The sequence below is a fragment of the Selaginella moellendorffii genome, unplaced genomic scaffold, assembly GCF_000143415.4.
Source record: "Selaginella moellendorffii unplaced genomic scaffold, v1.0 SELMOscaffold_114, whole genome shotgun sequence".
Lineage (NCBI taxonomy): Eukaryota > Viridiplantae > Streptophyta > Lycopodiopsida > Selaginellales > Selaginellaceae > Selaginella > Selaginella moellendorffii.
In genome coordinates this window covers 349,734-368,940 of record NW_003314375.1, presented here as the reverse complement: position 1 = coordinate 368,940, position 19,207 = coordinate 349,734, and the positions used below count along the sequence as shown (strand labels likewise).

Below are 19,207 nucleotides of genomic sequence, written 5' to 3'. Positions count from 1 at the left end.
TGACTGTTTATAACACAAACCCCCAGGGTTGAGGTAACCACCAGGTTGGGCTTGGGATGGGATCCAGTAACAAGCATGGGATCCTCCGGCCCCCTCCTCCTCCTCCTCCCCCTCCTCGCCTGTGCCCTTGTGCTCTCCTACACCCAAGAGTGGCAGCAGCAGCAGCAGCAGCAGCCATTGGATGTGGCGCCCCCGCCGCAATGCGACATCTCCGCGGGCAGCTGGGTGTATGACCGCTCCTACCCTCTCTACCGCGCCTCGGACTGCCCTCTTGTGGAGCAAGGCTTCAGGTGCCAGGACAACGGGCGGCCCGACAGCAGCTACACCAAGTGGAGATGGAAGCCGTCACAATGCCACATTCCCAGGTCTTGTCGGATCATTTCCCCACCTCTTTCTTCATCAATCCTTGTCTGCTCTGCGCAGCTTCAATGCGGCGCGTATGCTCCAGCTGCTGCGAGGCCGCCGGATCGCGTTCGTAGGCGACTCCATGGGCCGCACGCAATGGGAATCTCTCGTCTGCATGCTGCTCACCGCCGTCGCCGACAAGTCGTCCGTGTGGGAGGTGAACAACCGGACGATCACCAAGCGTGAGCCCTACCTGGCGTTCCACTTCGCCATGCACAAGGTGACCGTGGAGTACCACCGCTCCCCGTTCCTGGTCCAAGAGTCTCCGCCACCCAAGCACGCCCCCAGGAGAGTGCGCTCCATCCTGCGCCTCGACCAGCTGGAAGCGTCGCGCACACGCTGGGCGGACGCGGACGTGCTCGTCTTCAACTCTGGTCATTGGTGGAATCCTTCCAAGACGCGCCAAGTGTTTGTATCTTGTCCCACCCGTGTTGCTCGAGGATTCACGTTGGTCGCTGCGCAGGGGCTGCTACTTTTACGTGGGGAACACCCTGCGCCTCGGGATGAAGCTGGAGGCTGCTTATCAAGCAGCACTCAACACATGGGCTCGCTGGGTAGACAGCCTCGTCGACACCAACAAGACTCGCGTTCTCTTCCGGAGCCTCGAGCCTTCGCACTGGGAGTACGTATGTTAGTTGGCCTGTGTTTACTTGCTTACACACACGCCTTTGACTCATCAGCTGGCCGAGGAAGCGATGCTCCTTCCAGAGGCAACCAAATGCCAGCAGCCTCGCCGCCCCCAGCAGCATCCCGCAGCTGGCATTGAACCGGATCCTCCATCGAGTTGTCCAGGGCATGAACAAGAGCGTGGAAGTCCTCAACATCACCACATTGTCCCACTCGAGAAGCGATGCTCACGTTGGCCGCTGGAGCCCAGGACAGCCCCCTCTCGACTGTAGCCACTGGTGCCTCCCCGGCGTGCCAGACACATGGAACCAACTTCTCTACGCCACCCTGCTCAGCAACAAGAACAACAGAGTCGCTACCTCCTCAAACTGAACCCACTTGTTTATGCTCAAGGTTATCGGATATGTCGACTACACACAAAAAAGGCTCCCCCACCTAGCCTAGTTGATTGTGGCAAGCAGGTCCCCCACTTTGCAAAAGCAATGCTTTTCGCTTGTGCCAAAGTTGACCTGCAATTCCAACCATTAGTCGAGGCACAGGCACAAACCAAGCTCCCACCTCGTAAGCATTTATATCAGAGAACATCACCTGCCAAACAAAGTGTCAACCTTGAACCAAAACATCATTCTTGAGTACCTTCTGGCCTCTCTCAACAGATCCAGCATCCTTCCCTACGGATATCACCTGCACATGTACCACCACCGTCAAAGAGCATCAAAGACCACTCACTGTGCACTTACCTCCCCAACGAGATAACGCTCAAACTTGACTGCATTCTTAGGAAGAAGCACTCCACCTTCAGATTTCTAGAGGAAGAAAAGACCGTCAGATTTCTAGAGAGGGGAAGCAATTCCTGCTTACCTCGGGAAGCTCTTCCAATCGAACGAGCACTCTGTCAGCCTGGGGAGATACCTGCATTTCCGGCCGAGTCAGGTGGAGACTAATCCGCTATTCCAGACACAGAGACCTTGGAGGTATCCACAGCAGCGGAGGCTCTAATGGAGGCGAGACGCGGCCTTCGGCGGGCCGGAACAGCAGCCACAGCTTTACTAGACGAGCCAGCGGTAGAAGGACAAGGTGCACAAGGGACTCGCAAAGGAACACCAATCATCGCCACCGCCATCGCCATCGCCGTAGGGTAGAATCTTTTCTCAACAAAACCCTATGTGTTCCTTCTGTTACAGATGTTTGAGATTACACTGTTTGTTTAGTGAAGGGCCGTGAGCTCTTTGGCAAAGCTGGGCCGTAGGCATTCTTCAGTCAGGGCTGCAGTGAGCATCTCTGCCGTGAAAGTATCATCGGGTTTCAAGCCCAGCGCCTGCAGCGCACAAGTGAGAAAACAGGCAAACAAGCATCTCACGAGAAAAACCTTGTGATAAAAGTCGATGGCGATACCAGTGCTTCCCTACGTTAGGAGGCAAAGCGTTAGAAGCGGCGTGGTGTCAAGAGCACAGAGAGAGGCACCTGAAGGTGATGGGTGAAGCCCAGCGCTGCATATGTCGTAGCTCCACGAGGGCAAAGAGCCAAGGCTTTCTCGTACATTGATATCGCCTCCGGATATAGTCTGGTGGCACACATTAGAGCTCGTCACGACGAGACCAAGAAGCACACGCTTACTTGAGTTTACGCAAGGTATGCGCCAGGTTGACAACAGTAGGCTCCCAACACAAGGTCAGGCTATTCCTCGTCTCTTGGACAAGAACCAAGGCCTTGCGTAGCCACCGAGCTGCTTCTTCGTACCTGCGGCAAACAAGACTTTTAAAAACCCCGGCCAGTCCGCATTAAACGGTATGCCTACTCCCTGTTGCGGTAAGCCATGACACCGAGCTCGTTGTACACGAGAGGATCGGTTGGACAGATCCCTTTGGCCTGCATAAAGAACTGCGCAAACGAGAATGCTGACAAGGACGATGGCGATGATCATGCAAACCTGCTCGGCAAGGTTGAGGTTGTTTGTTCTTAGATACTCCATGCCGATGCACAAAGCGGGCATGTGGCAACTGCATTAACAGCATAAAACATTCAGAGCGCGCCAAGTTCCAACCTCCCCTTACCCGGAGAAAAGACGCGCAGCGGTTCTGTATGCAGCCATAGCCTGGTCACTTTCGTCCTGGGCTGCATACGCATTGCCAAAACCCAGCCATGCAGGATAAAATGCCCCGTCCAACGTCGTTGCCTTGCTGGTGTGGCCAGTCAGAAAACACTTGGGAGATGCCTACAATCAGGAGATGCCTACCAGAAGTAGCGGCGGGCGTGATCAAATTGCCGGATGCAATAGTAGTAGCATCCCACGGCGAACCAAGCAATGGGCCTGCAGCAAAGTTTTGAGTGAGGCATACAAACTTTGACAGGTGGTAAGTACCTTTGAGAATACTCTTGGACGAGATTGTGTGCTCTTAAAAACAGCTCGTTCTTGCGCCCAAGCTCTAGTGCGGCACCTAGATGTAACGGCATACACTTGAGATGGTAAGGATCCTTTTCGAGCAGCCTAGATGAAAGCGCCAAATGACATTAGACTGACAATGCGGGAGCTTACGTCTTTGTAATGTCGTAGCACAATTGAAACTCTCCTCGATGATAGAGGTAGTCTGCTCTGCATGCCAAGACGTCGTTGTTATCCTTCAACGACAGGCCCACGTTGCTGTGTTTCTGTGGTTCCCTTTCCAGTTCAGAAAGCTTGGACTCGAGCGCACTTATCTGTCCATATTTCTTGGCTTGACAAGAATAAAGCAGTGAGAGCCAGCGATCGTCTGCATCGAACTTGAGAGACGACAGGAAGGCTACTTCTGAAACGAGGAAATGCGTCAGGAAGTGAGAAGCATCCTAACCGGGTGGCAAGCAACCTTTCTCGCTGGAGAGCATGTGGTTGTCTACGATGTGCTCGTACGCCTAGAGCATGCTGGTCAGCACCTGGTTCCAAAACACGATTCTGCCTTACCTCGTAACAGTATGGGTCTACTCTAAGGGACGCCTTGTACCTGAACGTAAGATTAGTACTGTCAAGCAGCGAGCTGATTGCAAAAGTTACCAGCAGAGAGCTCTGGTCCTGTTTTCCAAAGCTTCGCATGCGCGCCCTCGCAGCAGACACAGCGCGGCAGCGATCTGGGAAAAAAAAAAACGAGCGAGGACATGAGTTGCTAGTATACCAACACGAGGGGCCAACATTGATGCCTGCTTGGTGGCCCGACTCTGGATCAATGTCGTCCTTCATGGGGTAGTTTCCATGCTGGTCAACCTCGTAGTCGCCCAGTACCGAGAGGCACTCGTCCCATTCCTTGATCTCTTCCTGCCGGGTGAGAGTGCCAGAGTCAGCGAGCCAAACGAGTGTGAGACAAGAGACCAAACACTTTGCGGCGAGGTAGCGGTAGCGAGGGTGGAGGTGGAGGAGGCCGTGAGTGCGAAGCAGATGCAGCGCCCTTCGAAACTGTCTGCCCTGGAAGAGTGCCTGTGCGTGCAAATGCACATCCTCTTCCGTGCCTCCCACCGTCACCAGCTTGTCAGCCAGGAAGATGGCAGACGCATGGAGATGCTTGTCCAAGCAGTCCCTCACCATCGCCCGCAGCTTGTTCTCCATCGCGCTCGCTCACCTTAAACCCTAGGAAGGAAGCGAGAGAGAGAGAGAGAGAGAGAGAGAGGCAGGAGGAAGCACTCAAGTTAAAATTCCCGGTCCACAACACATGGAGAGATCACAGCAGGTACTTGCGCGCAAGTGCTCGCACCCTGGTGTCGAACTGAGCGGACGTGATCCGGGATCCAGGCACGTAGAGCGGGTTGAGAAGGATCTGCGCAAACCAAAAACAAGAGGAAAGAAACTTGGCGACAGAGGCGTTGGAAGCGGCACCTTGATGTAGAGCTCGTGCACTTCCTGGAAGAAGCTTTTGATGCTGTCCTCGCTGCGGGAGTCGTGCAGCAGCATGAGCCGCGTGCGTGCGGGAGGGAGAGGAGAGTCAAGGGGCATATCATCAAAGGCGAGGCTGTCTAAAGGATATGGCCAGCAGTCATGTAGACCGAGACGAGGAGCTCGTTGAATTTGTCCACTCCTTTCATGAACCTGGCCCGTTCATTGTGTGTGCTCATGAACAATCAGCAACCAAGATGTGGGGACTTACATGGAGTTGACGGTCCATGCCACATCCTCCACCACGTCCAGCGCCGCGTGCAGCACGAACTGATGCTGGTGCATCGCCTCGTCCCTCTGTCAATACCCAAGCAAGCACGCTTCCATTTCCCAGCCATTTGCGCCTTGTGTACCTTGGGGGCATTTCCCAGCTCCGTCTCGTAGATGGGACTGTTGTTGCGACCCACGATGACGAAGCAGGCGGTCGTTGCCATTTGGATCCGCCACAAAAGCCCAGCAAAGCGAGCCCTAGCGATCGAGTCTACATACAAATCATATGTCCGAGGCGTAATAGTGTGTGGACGTATCCTCCTCGCCTCCCAGCTGCGGTCGCCCGTGGCTGCTGGCCGACACGCTCTTTCGCACGCTTTGCCTCCTCTCGTCGCCTCCAGCCTTCTTGCCCAAGTAGTGATCAAACCGGAAAATCTCCTGCGAGTGGATCACCTTGAGCTCCCGCACCACGTTCTTATGCCTCTGCACCCATCATCATCAGCACTATCATCATCAGCGTCGCCGGAGCACGCACGCACCTGGTGGCATCGCTCCAGGTCCTGCTCTCTGTTTCGCTGGAGATCGTCCCGAGCTTGCGCTGCTCGCTGGAGCAAAACCTCGAGCTCAACGTGCTGCTTGGACCGCAACGCGTTCTCTTTGGCGCCTACTTCGTTCTGAAACGATTGCAGCGTCGCCTGCAGCTCTGCCTGCTCCATCTGGTCGGCCTGCCGCTTCAGCTCCTGCGCGTCCATGTACTTGCCTTGCTTACCCAGGCATTCCTGCATCGGATATATTGGTACTTCAGATGTACGTGCCTTGGGCTCGAGGCAAATCCACGATACCTGGACCTTGCGCAGCCGTAGGAGCTCGCCGGACCACTGGGGCTTGGAGGGCGTCTTGGCATTCAGTTTGGTCCTCAAAGCTTGCAATGCAGCCGTGTGTTGGCGCTTCAGCTGGCCAGCATGTTCCATCACCTCACGGTGGAAGTTTTTAAGCTTGTCGTCCCAGAGCTGAGAGCAAGGGAGCAAGGTTTCAACGTTAACCTCCGGTAAGTTATCCACGTACCCGGTTCCTTTCTTCGAGCTCTCTTACGTACGCCTTCTTGGCCATCTCCCGTTCCCGCAGGTGCCTGTCAAGCATTGTCGCCCGCCGTTTCTCGTCTTCGACCATCTAGAGCAACGAGCAAAGCGTTGGCTTGGCTCATCGTAAAGGTAAAAGAGGACCCCTGGACAACCTTAAGCTTTTGCAGCTTTGCGACCGCAGCATTAGCTTCCAGATAGTGGCCTTTCTTCTCGCATGTCCTCCTGAGCTCGTCCAGCTCCTTGATGGTGTCAACAACCTACACTGAGCACCACAACTTCAGGTACCGTGCACCACCGCCGACACCCCACTGTACATACGAGGGGGATGTTGAGAGTGGAACCTTGGGATCCAGTGCCGGATACGTCTCCTCAAGATTCGCTCTCCTACTCGGGCTTTTCTGGAGCGTTCTAAACACGTTTGGGGAGGAGCAAGTGCTCATGTCGACCGATCGCCTGCAAAGGTAATGTAGCTCAAGCCACAGTTGATACAAGACATGTGTGCGTACGCACCTCGAGTTGAGGAAAGAAGGATAACTCTCAAGCCGAGGCTGCAAAGCGAGGATGCATCAGTGTCCATTGCCAATTCAATGTGAAGGAAAGTTACCCCGCTCGGGCCTGGGCTTGTGGGTTGCCTGGAGCTTGCCCTGTTGATGCAGCGGCTGCGGCTCCAGGGCGGGGCAAGCAACTCTTCGCCACTCTCCTCGAGGCTCTTCTTCCTGGACCTGTCCTCCACCACCGCCGGCGTGGGCATGCTGAACGCGATGGTAGTGGAGTCATCGGGTGGCTCAGGCGACGGGGGCGGCGACAGCGCCGCAATCTCTTGAACATCGGCCGCGGCGTAGTCGATGTCCGACTCCACGGTCAGGGCTGGACTGTAAGGAGCGCCCTCTTCCTGCTGCTGCTCCTCCTCCTCCTCCTCTTCAGCGGCAGGGGGCGGCGGCAACGGGTCAGCAGCAGCAGCCATGGCGCTCTACATGTGAATGCATTCCAGGGGATTGGGTTGCGAGCGTGAGAGAGAGAGAGAGAGAGTGAGGTGGCGCGTGAAGCCGGCCGACTTTGCTTGGCTTGCGACAGTTTCTCACCTTCGCCGCGGGAAAAAGACCATGCCCTAACGTACATTTTAGGGCGCGCGATGAGGTCAGCGAGGAAGAGGAAGAAGGAGGACGAGGACGAGGACGAGGATGCGGAGGAGGCGGCGGCGGCGGCGGAGGAGCGGGCGGCGCGGTTCGTGAGCATGCCCTCAAAGCAGGTACAGGAGCGGATGGAGCGGGCGGTAGAGCACCGCTTGTATCTCATCGACAAGGACATCGAGGCCGATTGCAGCCGCGGCAGTTTCGTCATCCTGGGTGCCACCGGGAATGTGTACAATGTGACCCTGGACAAGAATCCAAGCTGCGACTGCCCAGACTTTGGCCGCTGCTACACTTGCAAGCACATCCTGTTTGTGCTGCTACGAGTTGTCAAGCTCCCGCGCACCGACCACCGCTTGTGGCAGAAGGCGCTCCTCTCCTCGGAGGTCAAGGAGCTGCTGCAGATGTGCGCGTCCAACGGCGAGGAGGCGGTGCTAGCCAGCCAGCGGGTGCGCCAGCGCTTCAAACAGATCCACGGCAAGGACAAGGACGAGGATGGACACACGGAGGCCAAGAGCATCCAGAGGAGCATTGAAGGGGACTGCCCCATATGCTACGAGGCCATGGCAAGCGCAGATGGTAGCCCCGCCGAAGAGCTCGTCTTTTGCAAGTCATGCGGGAACAACGTTCACAAGGACTGCTTTGACCGCTGGAGCCGCAGCAAGTCCTCGTCCTATTCCAAGGTCACTTGCATCTACTGCAGGGCGGTGTGGGAGCACAAATGCGGTGCCACAGCCGACGCTAGCTCCTCCGGCTATGTCAACCTGGCGTCCTACTCGGAGGATCACAACGAAGCCAACACCAGCCTCGAGGCCCTCTACCCCGGCTGCTACGAGTGGATCGCAAGACGATGAAGATAAGGTGGCTTCCAATTTCTAGCTCTGCTCAATCCACACCCGCGGGTTGAAGTGTACAGGAGTTCCACGTAGGTTGCACAAGCTTGCCACCTTCTTCACCGCTGACAAAATGTGACTCTTCTTTTCTTTGACCAATTCCTTCAACGCTTCCTCCCTCTGAGACGCATCCACTTCCCCATCCTGCGCTTCGTCACCCCCATCCCTTTGCCTGAACTTCATCATCACGAACGTCTTGCTGCTGTCGTACTTGTTCTCAGTGTCAACAACGTGCTTGAGCTTTGGCTGCTGGCTTTCCTTGCTCTCGAAGAGCTCTGCGGATAGCCGCTTCGACAGGAGCTCCGTAAATGCCTTCTCGTCGCCGGGATCCAGATGCACAAGGATCATCACTTCCCAGCATCTCTTGAACTGAACTTTGCTGATCTTCAACTCCCGCCGCACCACACAAGCCAGGTTGGAGGGGGGCAGGAGCTCCTCCGACCCCGTTTTGCCTTCCTTTATCCGTTGGACAGCAAGTCTCACCTGGGATAGCACAGGCGTGGAGTCCAGCAGCCGCATCACGTCCATGCAATCACGCAGTAGCTGCAGCTTATCGGATGGATCCTCCATTGTCACGTCGAAGGAGTTCCTGCGCATGGCGATGTCGTTGACGGCATTCACCAGATGGTAGCCGTGCTGTTTGTTCTGGTAAGGTGGGAGCACCAATATCTGGAAAAGGAGAGCGGGGTTGAAAAGATGCGTCAGAGAACGCTCCAAACTTACTTGACTGATGCGGAGCCTCGAGCTGTCTGGGTAGTGAAAGAAACGGTAAACGTTACAGAAGCCGGTCACCTTGTGTACGTCCCTTGTCGTTTCAACAGCCACATAAACTTCCCAGCGTGGGTCATCCACTTCGATGCAGCTTGCACCTGTCGCTCAGTCTCATCAATCCTCTCTACCTGAGAATACGACCTCACAAACCTTCCACAAACCACAGGACAAGTGGATTCAGCCTTTGATGCCAGACTCGTGACTCCGAGCTCGCTAGCTCGAGGCGGAAAACCTGAAAGCTCCCATGATTGCAAAAGCAGTGGTTTAGGATGCACCAACCTGGTTTCGAGTGAAACTATCGGCCGGTGCTTGCCACGAGGCTATGTGTTCCGCATATTTCGATAAGAGATCACTGTGTAGTGAATGATAAGAGCAGCAAACCCAGGTGTTCCACAAACCTGAACTGCGAGCTGAATGAGGAAAGTTGCTTGGAAAATATATCTCGGTTCTCGACTAAGCCATCGCCAAAAACGTCCTGCAGGCCCCACAATGTGAAAGACGAAACCTTACAACTCGAAAATAAACCTTCAAGACATCTTCCAATTTCTCGCGAGACTTGGGAACCTGGAGACACTACTTGGTTAGATTCTTTGAGCTCCACAAGAAGACCTTCTACAACTTACAGGAACGATCGAGTCGTACTTGATATCCGCATAGGCATGGAAGGAGGAGCTGTGCAACCAGATATCGACCTGAGAGAAAGAGATTATTGCCGTATTTGTGGTGATCCTGGCTAAACCTTGAGTCCTTTGTAGCCGTAGATTTTGCCGCTCTCGCCGAAGTGCTCTTCCAGAAATGTGGGGCAGAAGCCTAGATTGCTGTCTTGGAAGTCATCGATGGAGCTGACTGTGAGGAGGACAAGCGGCAATGAGAAGACGAAGCGAGAAAGGAAACGACATTTATACCGAGGTGTAGTTTGATGGCGTCTTTGGCCAGGCAAAACTCCGCATTTCGATCTGCAAGGGGAAAAGTGACTCCCGACCGTGGCGAGTGAGAGGAAAACACACCTGCGGCGCTAGAGAAGGCCACTTTCCGCCGCTTGCTGCTGCTCTCGTCCCCCATGGCAAGAATTAGGGTTTAAGGGAGGAGCTGCCCTAATTTCCTAATTTAGTGGATTAAATTTATAGCATTTTTACGTCTTAATCTTTCTTCCTGCCTCTAGCTGACTTCTTGCCACTCCTCCGCCTCGCTTTGCCATTGCCCCCCAGAATGCCGCTGGTGATTGAGTAGCCCGCCACTGCAACCATGGTTCCAGCCACGGCAAGCGCCATGGGATGGCTCCCCAAGAACTGGATGACAAGCCCGTCAGAGAAATGCAAGCATAACCACAGGGGCACACCTGCAACGCCTGGGAGTATTTGTGCTGGAACGCTTCCATGAGATCGCCTCCGAGCGCAGCTTCCGGCGGCACCTCCTCCGCTCTCGTTTCCTTCCATCCTTGCTGCAAGCAGCAGCAACGCAAACGGTTTCCAAGGAGAAACGAAAACTACCACAAACCTTGACAAACTCCGAGATGGTTTCGGCGGTCCAGTCGCCCGAGTAGTCAAACATGCGCCTGTCGTGGAACAGCTTGAGCTGTGGCGGGTTCGTGATGGAAAAGCGCTTGCGTGTCTTGGGACTCTTGGCTACATCCACCTTTGGGAGAGGACGCGACTCGTCTCACGAAACCAACGAAGTTCAACTTACCTTGGCAAAGAGGGGGTGCCCGTCCCTCGTCTCTTCGAGAAGCTTGCGAAGAGCGAGCTCGGCATCTTTGCCCCCCTCGAAATCCGGATCAGTGAAGAGCACCAGCCTGCACAAGCACGGCCACACTGCCAAAGGGTTGCTTCCCTGTGCATTTTCTTACCACGATCCAGTCGTCTGCCCGGTTGCTGCTTGTGTGTCGTGCTCGAAATTCCTGTCGCTGAGGTACAAGAGGTGCGGCCCTTCCACGGCGTCGTCACCAGCGGCAGCGCAAGCGCCCGCCGCCACGAACACCAGTAGCAGCAGCAGCAGCAGCAGCACAGGGCGCTCCATGTCTGGATCAAACAACCAAGAAACGCAAACCCGAGTCGCTTCTCCTTCTGAATATTTGAAGAAAAGTGTTTTGTTTTGGTGTTTTCTTCACACAGGAAAACTGCCCGTCAGCTTTATGTGCTCGAGCGTTCTCGACAGACCAAACTGCACCACCGACTGATGCCCTGCTCTGAATCCATCGCCATATGCCGGTGATGAGTCCATGGCAATCTGGTGGAGAAAGAATTCCTGGAAACGATCGTTGTTGATCGACTTTGGCTTCTGCTTGCCACCTGACGAGCTGCTGCTGCTGCCGCCGCTGCTGCCGATCTGCGACTCGAGCCAAGTGTGTGCCATCACTTGACAAATGCCCTCCTCCACCGCTGGATTCAACTGGTGCGGATAGCCTTCAACAGAGAGAAGCAAATATGTGTCGAGCCAAGTTCTAGCAACACAAGTTCAGGGAGCTCACCATTTAGCCGGAGCCAGGCATGCATGAGCTCGTGAGCCAGGATGGAGCCAGTGAGCAGACTGCAAACATGATCAGAGTGTTTCGTGGCGAGAACTGAACTGAACTCACCGTGGAAGGCCGTACAGAACAAGGATAGCGGTGACTTCGCACTGGCGTCGGAGCCTGAGTGATTCCTTGCGCATACTGCCCACTGGATTGCTACGTGAAGCCTTTGGCTTTCTGTACACCTGAAAGCGCTTCACCATCAGAAACTTTCCAGAGGTTGGAGGTTTCGGACTTACTTACAGTGCTAACAGTCTGCTCCTCCGACAGGCAGAGGCCCCTTGTTTCTGGCAAGTGGTGGTAGCCCTGTGCGCAAGCAACAGAATGAATGCCTGCCTATACACGGGACGAGCATACAAAAACTTACGTCTCGTTCGTGCTCACGAGCTTCGTTGAGTGCTTGTCGCTCCACCAGAAGCATCGGTATCGACTGCGAGATCTTCATGTTCATTCCTTCGTAGAAATCCAGAATTTCGTGGTAGAGATGCTGGCACTCGTGCGTATCCATGACTGCCGAATCTAAGCATTCTAGGCACAGCTTCCGTCCATCGTCCAGGCTCACAAACCGTGCGTCTCGAGCCTGCATGTATGTCACCCCGGCCGGTCAAGCAGTCGACAAGGCAGTAAAAACAGGCCTTACCTCCACTCGCTCACAACTGCAACATCGAGGGGTGGAGTCCTTTTCGTGCAAGGGGCAATACTTTTGTCCCCAGAAAGGATGTGCGCGGTACTCTATCAGGCCAGAGGAATTCGGTGGAATCTGAATGACTGGAAGTAAATACCATCCGCATATAAAGCTCAACAAAACATACAAACTGGTGGCAGACTTCACACTTGGGATGATACAAATCCCTGTAACACTCCTTGTGGTAGCGGTCACTCCCGGACAAGGCAAACTGCAAGAAATACACGAGGAGCGTGGGTGGAGGGTCATCAAAGTCGAGAAACCTGTGAACCCGATATGGGATCTCCGCATGCTTTGCAGCGGAAGCACTGTGGATGCCACACAGAACCAAGACAACTGAGGAAGCGCCCCGGTCCGATCTCCTGGTTGCACCCAGCACATATATATCTGTGCATCAAGGGAGTTGAAGACTACACACATAAACGGGATGGGCTGCCAACCTTTGTTTGCTCGGGCTGGGAGCACTCCTGCTTCTGCTTTGGCTGTCCAAGTCCATGCTCTCTTGCACGGCTCTCGCAAGCTCCTCCTCGTAGCTCGATCCAAACGGGCCAAATCTTTCTGCAGTGTGGACATTAGAGTGCGAACACAGGCCACACGGAGTTCTACCGTAGTCATTATTGTCTGGCGCAGGAGTGCGATGGTGGTCGTCATCAGTCAGCGCATTCCTGCGTCCATCCTGCGGGCAATGCAAAACAGATTACGGCTTGAAGAGCGGGGGCGATGGATGGGCAAGGGGAACAACATGCACGCGCTCGCATTCCTATGTTGCGTGAGGGGCGACGAGGAGAAAGAAACAGAGGAGGAATACCTTAAACATTGACGAGAGGAGGGAACGCAAGCGCGAGCGCAGAGACGACAAACCCCCGCTGCTGCTGGGCTGCCGGGTCCTGCTCCTGGGCTGGCGTTTGTCACGCACAGCCGGACAAACGAGATCGACACAACCCAAGGCACAGATATATGGATTGCATTGCAAAGCGCCGGGATGACTTACCTGGAGGAAGATTTCGTCGATGGGATTGAGGATCGACATGGACTGCCCCATTTTGCAGCTTGGTGCGCCGCTGCTGCTGCTCGTCTTCTTGTCCTCGTTGCCCCTTGGCCGCGGTTTGTCCAGTATGAAGGGCGGAGCATCTCAAGAGGCGCATCATCTTGGGACCCTCTTGAAGCGAGAGTAAGACATCCCTCTTCCTTCACTCCTCTTCTATTCACTCACACAATCCATGACGCGCACACCCTCTCCCAGCAATGACCAAGCCAAAACAAACACATTTGATCTAGGCTAAGCCACCTATATTTTCCTTTTTTCTTTTCTTTGTTTGCGATGTATCCATCCATCCATCCCTCTGATAAGTTATACTTAAATCCCTCCGGCCCACGTAGTACGGCTCGGATCACTTGACCTCGCCCTTGTCCTCCTGCTTTGCCAAAGCGGAGAAACGTCAAAAGATAACAATCGGCATGCACGCTTGCTCGGAATTCTTACAAGTGCCGAACGAGGGGCAGTAGGCGGAGGCTGCGACGAGGATAGCGCAGCCATGGCTTTCTCTTGAGTGTCGCTCGACTGGAATGCATCCTCCACAGCCCCCTGTTTCAGCCATCTCTCTCTCGCTCGCATTTGGAAAAACTAAACCAGAGAATCAAAACACCACCTTGACGTGTTGCATCTCCTGTGCATTCAGTGTCCGCGGCTCCGTGCCGATTGAGGACTGCCGCCCCTCCTCCTCGCTCGTCCCCTTCCTCTCGGCCATTTGCCACTGTCGTGCTAATCCCACTCCACCGCTCTGCTTATCAAGGTTGCTAGACGCGTGGCCAAAGAAGATATATAAACTTGTTTTTCCCAATGAGTACAAAAGCCAACGGCGCTCTCCACGCGTGTTGGCTGGCCGTGTCGATCGATCAATCGTCTATACAAGAACAAGAACAGAGTGGAGAATGAAAAATTTTCCTTCAGCGGTATGCACAGTTTCAAGTAAGGTGGAGTTGTGTTGTTGCTGTTGCCGAATAGTGTTGCGCGGATGTTATGTCGCGAGCCAAGGCTGAGATAGACTACAGGCGGGTGTGGAGGCGCTTGGCCCCTCGTTTCCATGCACGGCCTTGTGAAGCAGCGCGTACTGCTCCCTCACTGATTCCCACACACTTTGGTGAGCATCCTCCTGCAAAGGCACAAAAGCCAACGCGTTTGTTCCTTGTCCCAGGAAAAGCAAGGCTCACCTGTCCAAAATTGACTTCGGAACCAACGGAGAGGCCGACCCCGTGATATCCTACGAGACGTCTCTCTCCAATCGCCTTTTGGACCTGTGCATGGCAATGAAATGAGTCCATCGCCCGGACAAACCAGCTCTCTCACCTTGGGTGGAGGCGGCATGATGTTGTAGCTGAGTAGAGCCATCGGATACATGTGTCCTGGAACGTCACCGCGCTCAACCAGCCGCCTCATGTTGTCCACGGCCGCCGGGTCGAAAACTGCCTGGAAGTGCGCATGTCACCCTGTCACTAGCCACCACAGAAACAATACAAGCTTACTGGAGTCCATTCGTTGGTGACGGGATCGGGGCGATCACGGCCGCCACTAGGCGCAATCCATATTAGCTGCTTCCCGCTCCTACCAATGCTGGCAATCTGAGAAACGTTGCAAGTTAAGAGGCAGGACAGAGAAACCACCTGAGAAGGACGGCCAGCTCCTTGAGAGCCCGTGTGTTTGCACGTCGCTTCATCTCCACAAGCTCAGGGTCGTCGTTGATATGCTTCTTCGAATGAACGCAGATAAGATTCCTGGCGGCAAAACACCGGCACCAGTGTCAACGAAGAAGAGAAAGAGATCGAACCTTCCCATGCTGAAGGGCTTACAAAACGGGTCCAAGATGACCCTGTCCCCGGCTATGTACGTCTGTCACCGTTGACACAGTCACTTGGTCAGTAGAGCATATAGTCTTGCAAGCTGCGAAGCTCACATCCAGGAAGCAATACCATTCTCTCCGCAAGATAAGGATGCGAGCCCTCCAGAAGCAATGCGATGATTGCAGGATCGGCTTCCGTTTGATGGTTCGAGAAAAGAACCACGTTGTGCCCCTGCATTGATGGAGTCGAGAGAAAGATTATAGAGTTGATTGGCAAACAAGCAAGGAAAAAGAATTATACCTGTTGCACTTGGTTTTCGATTGCATCCCAGTGCTCCTTGTTACCGAGATATGATTTACTGCTCAGAGACAAGCGGTTTTACGAATTTTCTCTGTTGCCAACGCCACCACCACCTTACCCGAAGTGAAGCAAGGGACGGATGTACTCCTGGCCAAACTTGTAATAATCAAAAGGCTCCCTCATGCTTTGATGGTATGGAGGGAATGTGAAGGGATCCTGCAAGTGCGCACAACCTTATCCATGTTATAAAAGGCAAGCGAGCTAGAAACAAGTTCACCCGTAGCTACCTCGAATTGCAACAGGATTCGGTCAAGAACAGTTGCCATGATCGGTACCACCGATTTGTGTGCCGTCTCGGACTCGCTGTGTAGCACCTGACAAAGAGAAGCATGGACTTGGAGGATATAACTCGAGTGTTCTTACCGCATCCCGATAGTTTGCGTAAAAGTCCTTCATGCCCTCCCCGGCATGAGGAGGCAGCCTTCCCGCCGCCACTTCCTTGTCGATGCCAAGCAGCAATTCTGCGACCAAGGATAGGGTTTGAGAGTGGCAACAGTGAGCCAGCCAGCCAGTCGAAGTTCACCTTGTTCCGAGCCAACGCCCTGGAAGACGGACGAGTGCTCGTGCTGCTCCTCGTGGCACGAGGACGCCGCCGAGTGGTCATTGGTGGTGGCGGCAGCAGCAGCGGCGGCGGCAGCGGTGGTGGCAACGTCGTCTACTGCCCATTGCGCCGCGGCAGCCTCCACCATCTCGGCAATGGCGCCCCTCCCTCGACGCCGGGGCGACGGCCGCTCCTCCATGATGCTCCACGAAACTCGGCTGCTAACTCCGCCGCGCACACGTGGAAGCGCCACGCCACAGATTCGCGGAACTGGGAAGCACGACAGCGGCACACTGACGCTCACCCCTCCTCCGCTCCTCCCAGCCGCCATAAACCAAACCCAACCCAACCCAACCCAACCCTCTTGCGCGCGCGCTCGGGAAAGAGATTGCGTGTGTGTGCTTGCCTTCTTCCTTGCCTACCACTACCTAAACATGCCACCCCTGGTGGACTAGCCTATGCACCTTTACTAAACGCATTCATTCCAAATATCCAATATGTACACACGCAGCTAGACGATAGACACAAACACACAAGCCAACACACATCTTCTAGGACCTCCTGCTGCTGTACGTGATACCATATCCAAGCGCAGCCACCACGAACACCCACGCAGTGAGCAGCGCCGCCGCCGCCGCCAGCAGCAGCAGCGCCGAGAAATTCATCTCTGGTGCCTGCGAATTCGGCGACAGCGTAAAAGCACGTAATCCCAGCTGCTTGCTGGCCAGAGTTATCGCCTGTAGCAGAGCAGACTGCTTGTAACACAGGTTTCGGTCTGCACGCATCAGAGCATACTCGACCATGTCCAGCGTCGTCATGTCCGCAACCAAGTCTTGGTCGCGCTTTTCCATGTATCTGCCGGTGTAGCCTGCCAACATATCACGGTCAGCAAGCTCACAGAACCTTTTCAGGAGAGCACCTGGTATGTCAAATATCTGGTTTGCGGCAGAGACGCCCAGAATCTCCCCGAGATGAAACCGTGCAGCGATTCGGTCTTCGACGGACAGCTCGTCACCGTGAGTCATTACCACGACAGGTCTATCGTCTGCGCAGCTCGAGAGACGAGAGAATGAGCACTCCTTCCTCCTATAACATCGTCAAGTACCTTTGAATGTGAGGAAAGAACTCTTGTAGATCTTGGCAAGGGGAGAGCGGTGCGTTGCTCCCGCCCCCGCCCTTCTCTCTCTGTGGACGGCCACAGCGCTCACCACAAAGATGACAAAGTTAACTTGCCTGGTAGCGCTGTGCAAGTGATGGCCGTGCCGGGCTCTCACGAACAGCGAATCAACGTCAGGGCCCGCGGACCTGCATGTCTCATGCATGAGACCAAAACGTCGCTCTTCTTCTCTACCTCTGCACGATCCCTCCATGCTTGACGCCGTTCTTCATCCAATCGCGCACCATGCTCAGGTCCTCGTCGGTGTCCACCTCCGAGAAACCCCGAGTGTCAAAGACGCAGATGTTCTTCACCGCGTTGCACAGCATGTACTCCCTGAGGAAGAGAGTTCCATTCTCGCTCGGATCGCCTGGCACACAGTCAGACACGAGTTCTAGCTGATGCTGCTGCTGCTGCTGCTGGATCACTCACCGCACACTTGAGCTCTGTCGAAGCCCGCATTCATGTCGTTGACCACCCTGATCATGTTGTTGATGAGAGTGCTCTTTCCCGCACCCATCGGCCCAACCACGAGAAGCGTCGTCACCTCTGGCACCGCAAAGCTCTTGGCCTCGAAGCCCCCAGTCTCGGCAATCCATCTCCCCGGCCGATAGCTGCAATCAATGACGGTGAGCGTGTGCGCAAGCTATGGATGGTATTACGGTACCTTTGGATGCTCTCCCTGCGCTCCTGGATGTTCGCAGCCCTCCTGACGGCGGACTCGTTCTGGTGGTGGACGAGGCGGGAAAGCTTGTCCAGATGCCGCTCTTCCTCCATGTCCGAATCCAAGAGCCCCCCGCCCATGACCATGACAACGCAACCCTAGCTCGAAGCTCTAGGGTTTATGAGATGAAGCTCGTGAGCATCAAGAGCTTGGCCAACGCGCACGGCGATGGAGTGTGGGCGGTGGCGTGGGCAGCAGCAACCGGCGATCGTCCAGCAGTGCTGCTCACGGGGTCGGCGGACGAGAGCGTCAAGGTGTGGAAGGGCGACGAGCTGGACCTGGAGCGGACCAACAGCGGCAACTCGCTAGGTGTGGTGGCGGTGGCGGCGAGCCCAGATGGGAGGGTGGCGGCATGCACGTCCCTGGACAGTGTGGTGCGCATCTTCGACGTGGACTCCAACAGCACGCTGGCGACGCTGGAGAGCAAGCCCGCTGAGGCGTGGCAAATGCAGTTCCATCCCAAGGTGAGGGAGGCGTGGGCATTTATCGATGGGCATTTTCATGGATTGGTGTGGCACCCAGGGGGAGCTGCTGGCGGTGGCTGGCGGAGGGAGCGGCTGCGTCAACATCTGGAAGGCGAGCAGCGGGAGCCGGGAGACGAGCCTCAAGGCGGAGAGCGTGGACAAGGTCGGGGGTGGCAAGTTCGTGCTGTCGGTTGCATGGAGCCCGGATGGCAAGCTGCTGGCGTGCAGCTCCATGGACGGCACCATCGCCGTCTTCGACGTGGCCCGGGGCAAGATGCTGCACACGCTCGACGGCCACTCGATGCCGGTGCGCTGCCTCGCCTTCTCGCCGGTGGAGCCGCGCTACCTCTTCACCGCCTGCGACGACAAGCACGTCCACATGTATGATGCCGAGGGGCGGAGCCTGGTGAGCGCCATGTCGGGCCACGCGAGCTGGGTGCTGAGCGTGGCGGGGAGCCCAGACGGCGCCGCGCTCGCCTCCGCGTCGAGCGACCGGACGGTCCGCCTCTGGGACCTCAAGACGAGGAGCTGCGTTCAGAGCCTGACGGAGCACAAAGATCAGGTGTGGGGCGTTGCCTTCCGCCCGGGCAGGCTGGCCACCGTCGCGGACGACCGGAGCATTTGCCTCTACGACTACGCCTGACGTGGAGTATACCGTGGAGACATGGAGGACGGGACGGGGCGGCGTGGACGAGAGAGGAGAACACAAAATGGCAAACTAGACATTTTAAGTGGCATATGAGTCATGAGCACAAGGAACAGTGGGCATTACAGGGAGGCTCTGCCACATTGCACATGCCTCCTCTTATTCTTGTCCCGCCATCTATTCATCACATTACACTTCCTATGTTATATATGTATGTATGTATACGCATTTGCCTCTTTTGGTTGGTTGGTTGTTTTGTTGCGTTGCT

General features: G+C 55.4%; 11 protein-coding genes across 15 annotated transcripts; 3 read left to right on the top strand and 8 right to left on the bottom strand.

The window, feature by feature from the left end:
- Positions 1–13: 13 nt before the first annotated feature.
- LOC9634399 (protein trichome berefringence-like 7) lies at positions 14–1,564 on the top strand. The gene is made up of 4 exons (XM_024664776.1): positions 14–365; positions 424–813; positions 869–1,027; positions 1,086–1,564. The coding sequence occupies exons 1-4, from the start codon at positions 76–78 to the stop codon at positions 1,402–1,404; spliced, it is 1,158 nt and encodes a 385-aa protein (XP_024520544.1). The 5' UTR covers positions 14–75; the 3' UTR covers positions 1,405–1,564.
- LOC9634398 (10 kDa chaperonin 1, chloroplastic) lies at positions 1,393–2,266 on the bottom strand. The gene is made up of 6 exons (XM_002991018.2): positions 2,000–2,266; positions 1,894–1,944; positions 1,773–1,838; positions 1,669–1,716; positions 1,591–1,620; positions 1,393–1,541 (listed from the first exon to the last, which is right to left on the bottom strand). Exons 1-6 carry the CDS (start codon positions 2,159–2,161, stop codon positions 1,473–1,475), a joined length of 426 nt encoding a protein of 141 aa, XP_002991064.2. The 5' UTR covers positions 2,162–2,266; the 3' UTR covers positions 1,393–1,472.
- LOC9633796 (anaphase-promoting complex subunit 6) lies at positions 2,186–4,683 on the bottom strand. Its single transcript, XM_002991017.2, has 15 exons — positions 4,373–4,683; positions 4,196–4,318; positions 4,061–4,134; positions 3,971–4,010; positions 3,876–3,921; positions 3,569–3,818; positions 3,395–3,520; positions 3,269–3,343; positions 3,087–3,212; positions 2,963–3,032; positions 2,831–2,913; positions 2,650–2,772; positions 2,497–2,596; positions 2,402–2,437; positions 2,186–2,350 (listed from the first exon to the last, which is right to left on the bottom strand). Exons 1-15 carry the CDS (start codon positions 4,604–4,606, stop codon positions 2,240–2,242), a joined length of 1,617 nt encoding a protein of 538 aa, XP_002991063.1. The 5' UTR covers positions 4,607–4,683; the 3' UTR covers positions 2,186–2,239.
- Positions 4,667–5,465, bottom strand: LOC9635052 (trafficking protein particle complex subunit 2). The gene is made up of 5 exons (XM_024664780.1): positions 5,284–5,465; positions 5,142–5,227; positions 5,022–5,083; positions 4,874–4,959; positions 4,667–4,814 (listed from the first exon to the last, which is right to left on the bottom strand). The coding sequence occupies exons 1-5, from the start codon at positions 5,362–5,364 to the stop codon at positions 4,719–4,721; spliced, it is 411 nt and encodes a 136-aa protein (XP_024520548.1). The 5' UTR covers positions 5,365–5,465; the 3' UTR covers positions 4,667–4,718.
- Positions 5,466–6,033: 568 nt separating this feature from the next.
- On the bottom strand, positions 6,034–7,231 carry LOC112342656. 3 transcript variants are annotated; one of them, XM_024664778.1, is made up of 5 exons: positions 6,827–7,231; positions 6,541–6,770; positions 6,375–6,479; positions 6,206–6,310; positions 6,034–6,150 (listed from the first exon to the last, which is right to left on the bottom strand). In XM_024664778.1, the coding sequence occupies exons 1-4, from the start codon at positions 7,184–7,186 to the stop codon at positions 6,229–6,231; spliced, it is 777 nt and encodes a 258-aa protein (XP_024520546.1). In that variant the 5' UTR covers positions 7,187–7,231; the 3' UTR covers positions 6,034–6,150; positions 6,206–6,228. The 3 variants fall into 3 exon arrangements, with proteins under 3 accessions (XP_024520546.1, XP_024520547.1, XP_024520545.1); XM_024664779.1 differs by having other exon boundaries at positions 6,375–6,484; positions 6,564–6,770; XM_024664777.1 differs by having other exon boundaries at positions 6,128–6,310; positions 6,564–6,770.
- Positions 7,232–7,346: 115 nt separating this feature from the next.
- Positions 7,347–8,344, top strand: LOC9633795 (mitogen-activated protein kinase kinase kinase 1). Its single transcript, XM_002991071.2, has one exon. It carries the CDS (start codon positions 7,355–7,357, stop codon positions 8,204–8,206), a length of 852 nt encoding a protein of 283 aa, XP_002991117.1. The 5' UTR covers positions 7,347–7,354; the 3' UTR covers positions 8,207–8,344.
- Positions 8,203–10,103, bottom strand: LOC9633794 (histone acetyltransferase type B catalytic subunit). 2 transcript variants are annotated; one of them, XM_024664771.1, is made up of 10 exons: positions 10,024–10,103; positions 9,922–9,972; positions 9,756–9,862; positions 9,640–9,708; positions 9,542–9,580; positions 9,415–9,491; positions 9,296–9,368; positions 9,167–9,248; positions 8,969–9,114; positions 8,203–8,914 (listed from the first exon to the last, which is right to left on the bottom strand). In XM_024664771.1, exons 1-10 carry the CDS (start codon positions 10,076–10,078, stop codon positions 8,228–8,230), a joined length of 1,386 nt encoding a protein of 461 aa, XP_024520539.1. In that variant the 5' UTR covers positions 10,079–10,103; the 3' UTR covers positions 8,203–8,227. The 2 variants fall into 2 exon arrangements, with proteins under 2 accessions (XP_024520539.1, XP_024520538.1); XM_024664770.1 differs by having other exon boundaries at positions 8,203–9,114.
- An 8-nt stretch (positions 10,104–10,111) lies between these two features.
- On the bottom strand, positions 10,112–11,058 carry LOC9633793 (thioredoxin domain-containing protein). The gene is made up of 5 exons (XM_002991014.2): positions 10,863–11,058; positions 10,703–10,808; positions 10,514–10,651; positions 10,356–10,457; positions 10,112–10,305 (listed from the first exon to the last, which is right to left on the bottom strand). Exons 1-5 carry the CDS (start codon positions 11,030–11,032, stop codon positions 10,156–10,158), a joined length of 666 nt encoding a protein of 221 aa, XP_002991060.1. The 5' UTR covers positions 11,033–11,058; the 3' UTR covers positions 10,112–10,155.
- LOC9633792 (protein DA1-related 1) lies at positions 11,054–13,982 on the bottom strand. 2 transcript variants are annotated; one of them, XM_024664772.1, is made up of 14 exons: positions 13,860–13,979; positions 13,694–13,795; positions 13,202–13,625; positions 13,019–13,108; positions 12,817–12,886; positions 12,651–12,768; positions 12,474–12,597; positions 12,338–12,421; positions 12,166–12,285; positions 11,893–12,105; positions 11,769–11,831; positions 11,592–11,710; positions 11,484–11,542; positions 11,054–11,418 (listed from the first exon to the last, which is right to left on the bottom strand). In XM_024664772.1, the coding sequence occupies exons 3-14, from the start codon at positions 13,250–13,252 to the stop codon at positions 11,120–11,122; spliced, it is 1,410 nt and encodes a 469-aa protein (XP_024520540.1). In that variant the 5' UTR covers positions 13,253–13,625; positions 13,694–13,795; positions 13,860–13,979; the 3' UTR covers positions 11,054–11,119. The 2 variants fall into 2 exon arrangements, with proteins under 2 accessions (XP_024520540.1, XP_024520541.1); XM_024664773.1 differs by lacking the exon at positions 13,019–13,108 and having other exon boundaries at positions 12,166–12,597; positions 13,860–13,982.
- A 154-nt stretch (positions 13,983–14,136) lies between these two features.
- On the bottom strand, positions 14,137–16,503 carry LOC9634450 (glycerol-3-phosphate acyltransferase, chloroplastic). The gene is made up of 12 exons (XM_024664774.1): positions 15,932–16,503; positions 15,772–15,869; positions 15,636–15,722; positions 15,467–15,564; positions 15,349–15,406; positions 15,178–15,279; positions 15,036–15,097; positions 14,872–14,982; positions 14,734–14,812; positions 14,558–14,677; positions 14,422–14,505; positions 14,137–14,363 (listed from the first exon to the last, which is right to left on the bottom strand). Exons 1-12 carry the CDS (start codon positions 16,278–16,280, stop codon positions 14,229–14,231), a joined length of 1,383 nt encoding a protein of 460 aa, XP_024520542.1. The 5' UTR covers positions 16,281–16,503; the 3' UTR covers positions 14,137–14,228.
- A 1,275-nt stretch (positions 16,504–17,778) lies between these two features.
- LOC9634449 (WD repeat-containing protein VIP3) lies at positions 17,779–19,153 on the top strand. Its single transcript, XM_002991070.2, has 2 exons — positions 17,779–18,293; positions 18,352–19,153. Exons 1-2 carry the CDS (start codon positions 17,865–17,867, stop codon positions 18,934–18,936), a joined length of 1,014 nt encoding a protein of 337 aa, XP_002991116.2. The 5' UTR covers positions 17,779–17,864; the 3' UTR covers positions 18,937–19,153.
- Positions 19,154–19,207: the final 54 nt, after the last annotated feature.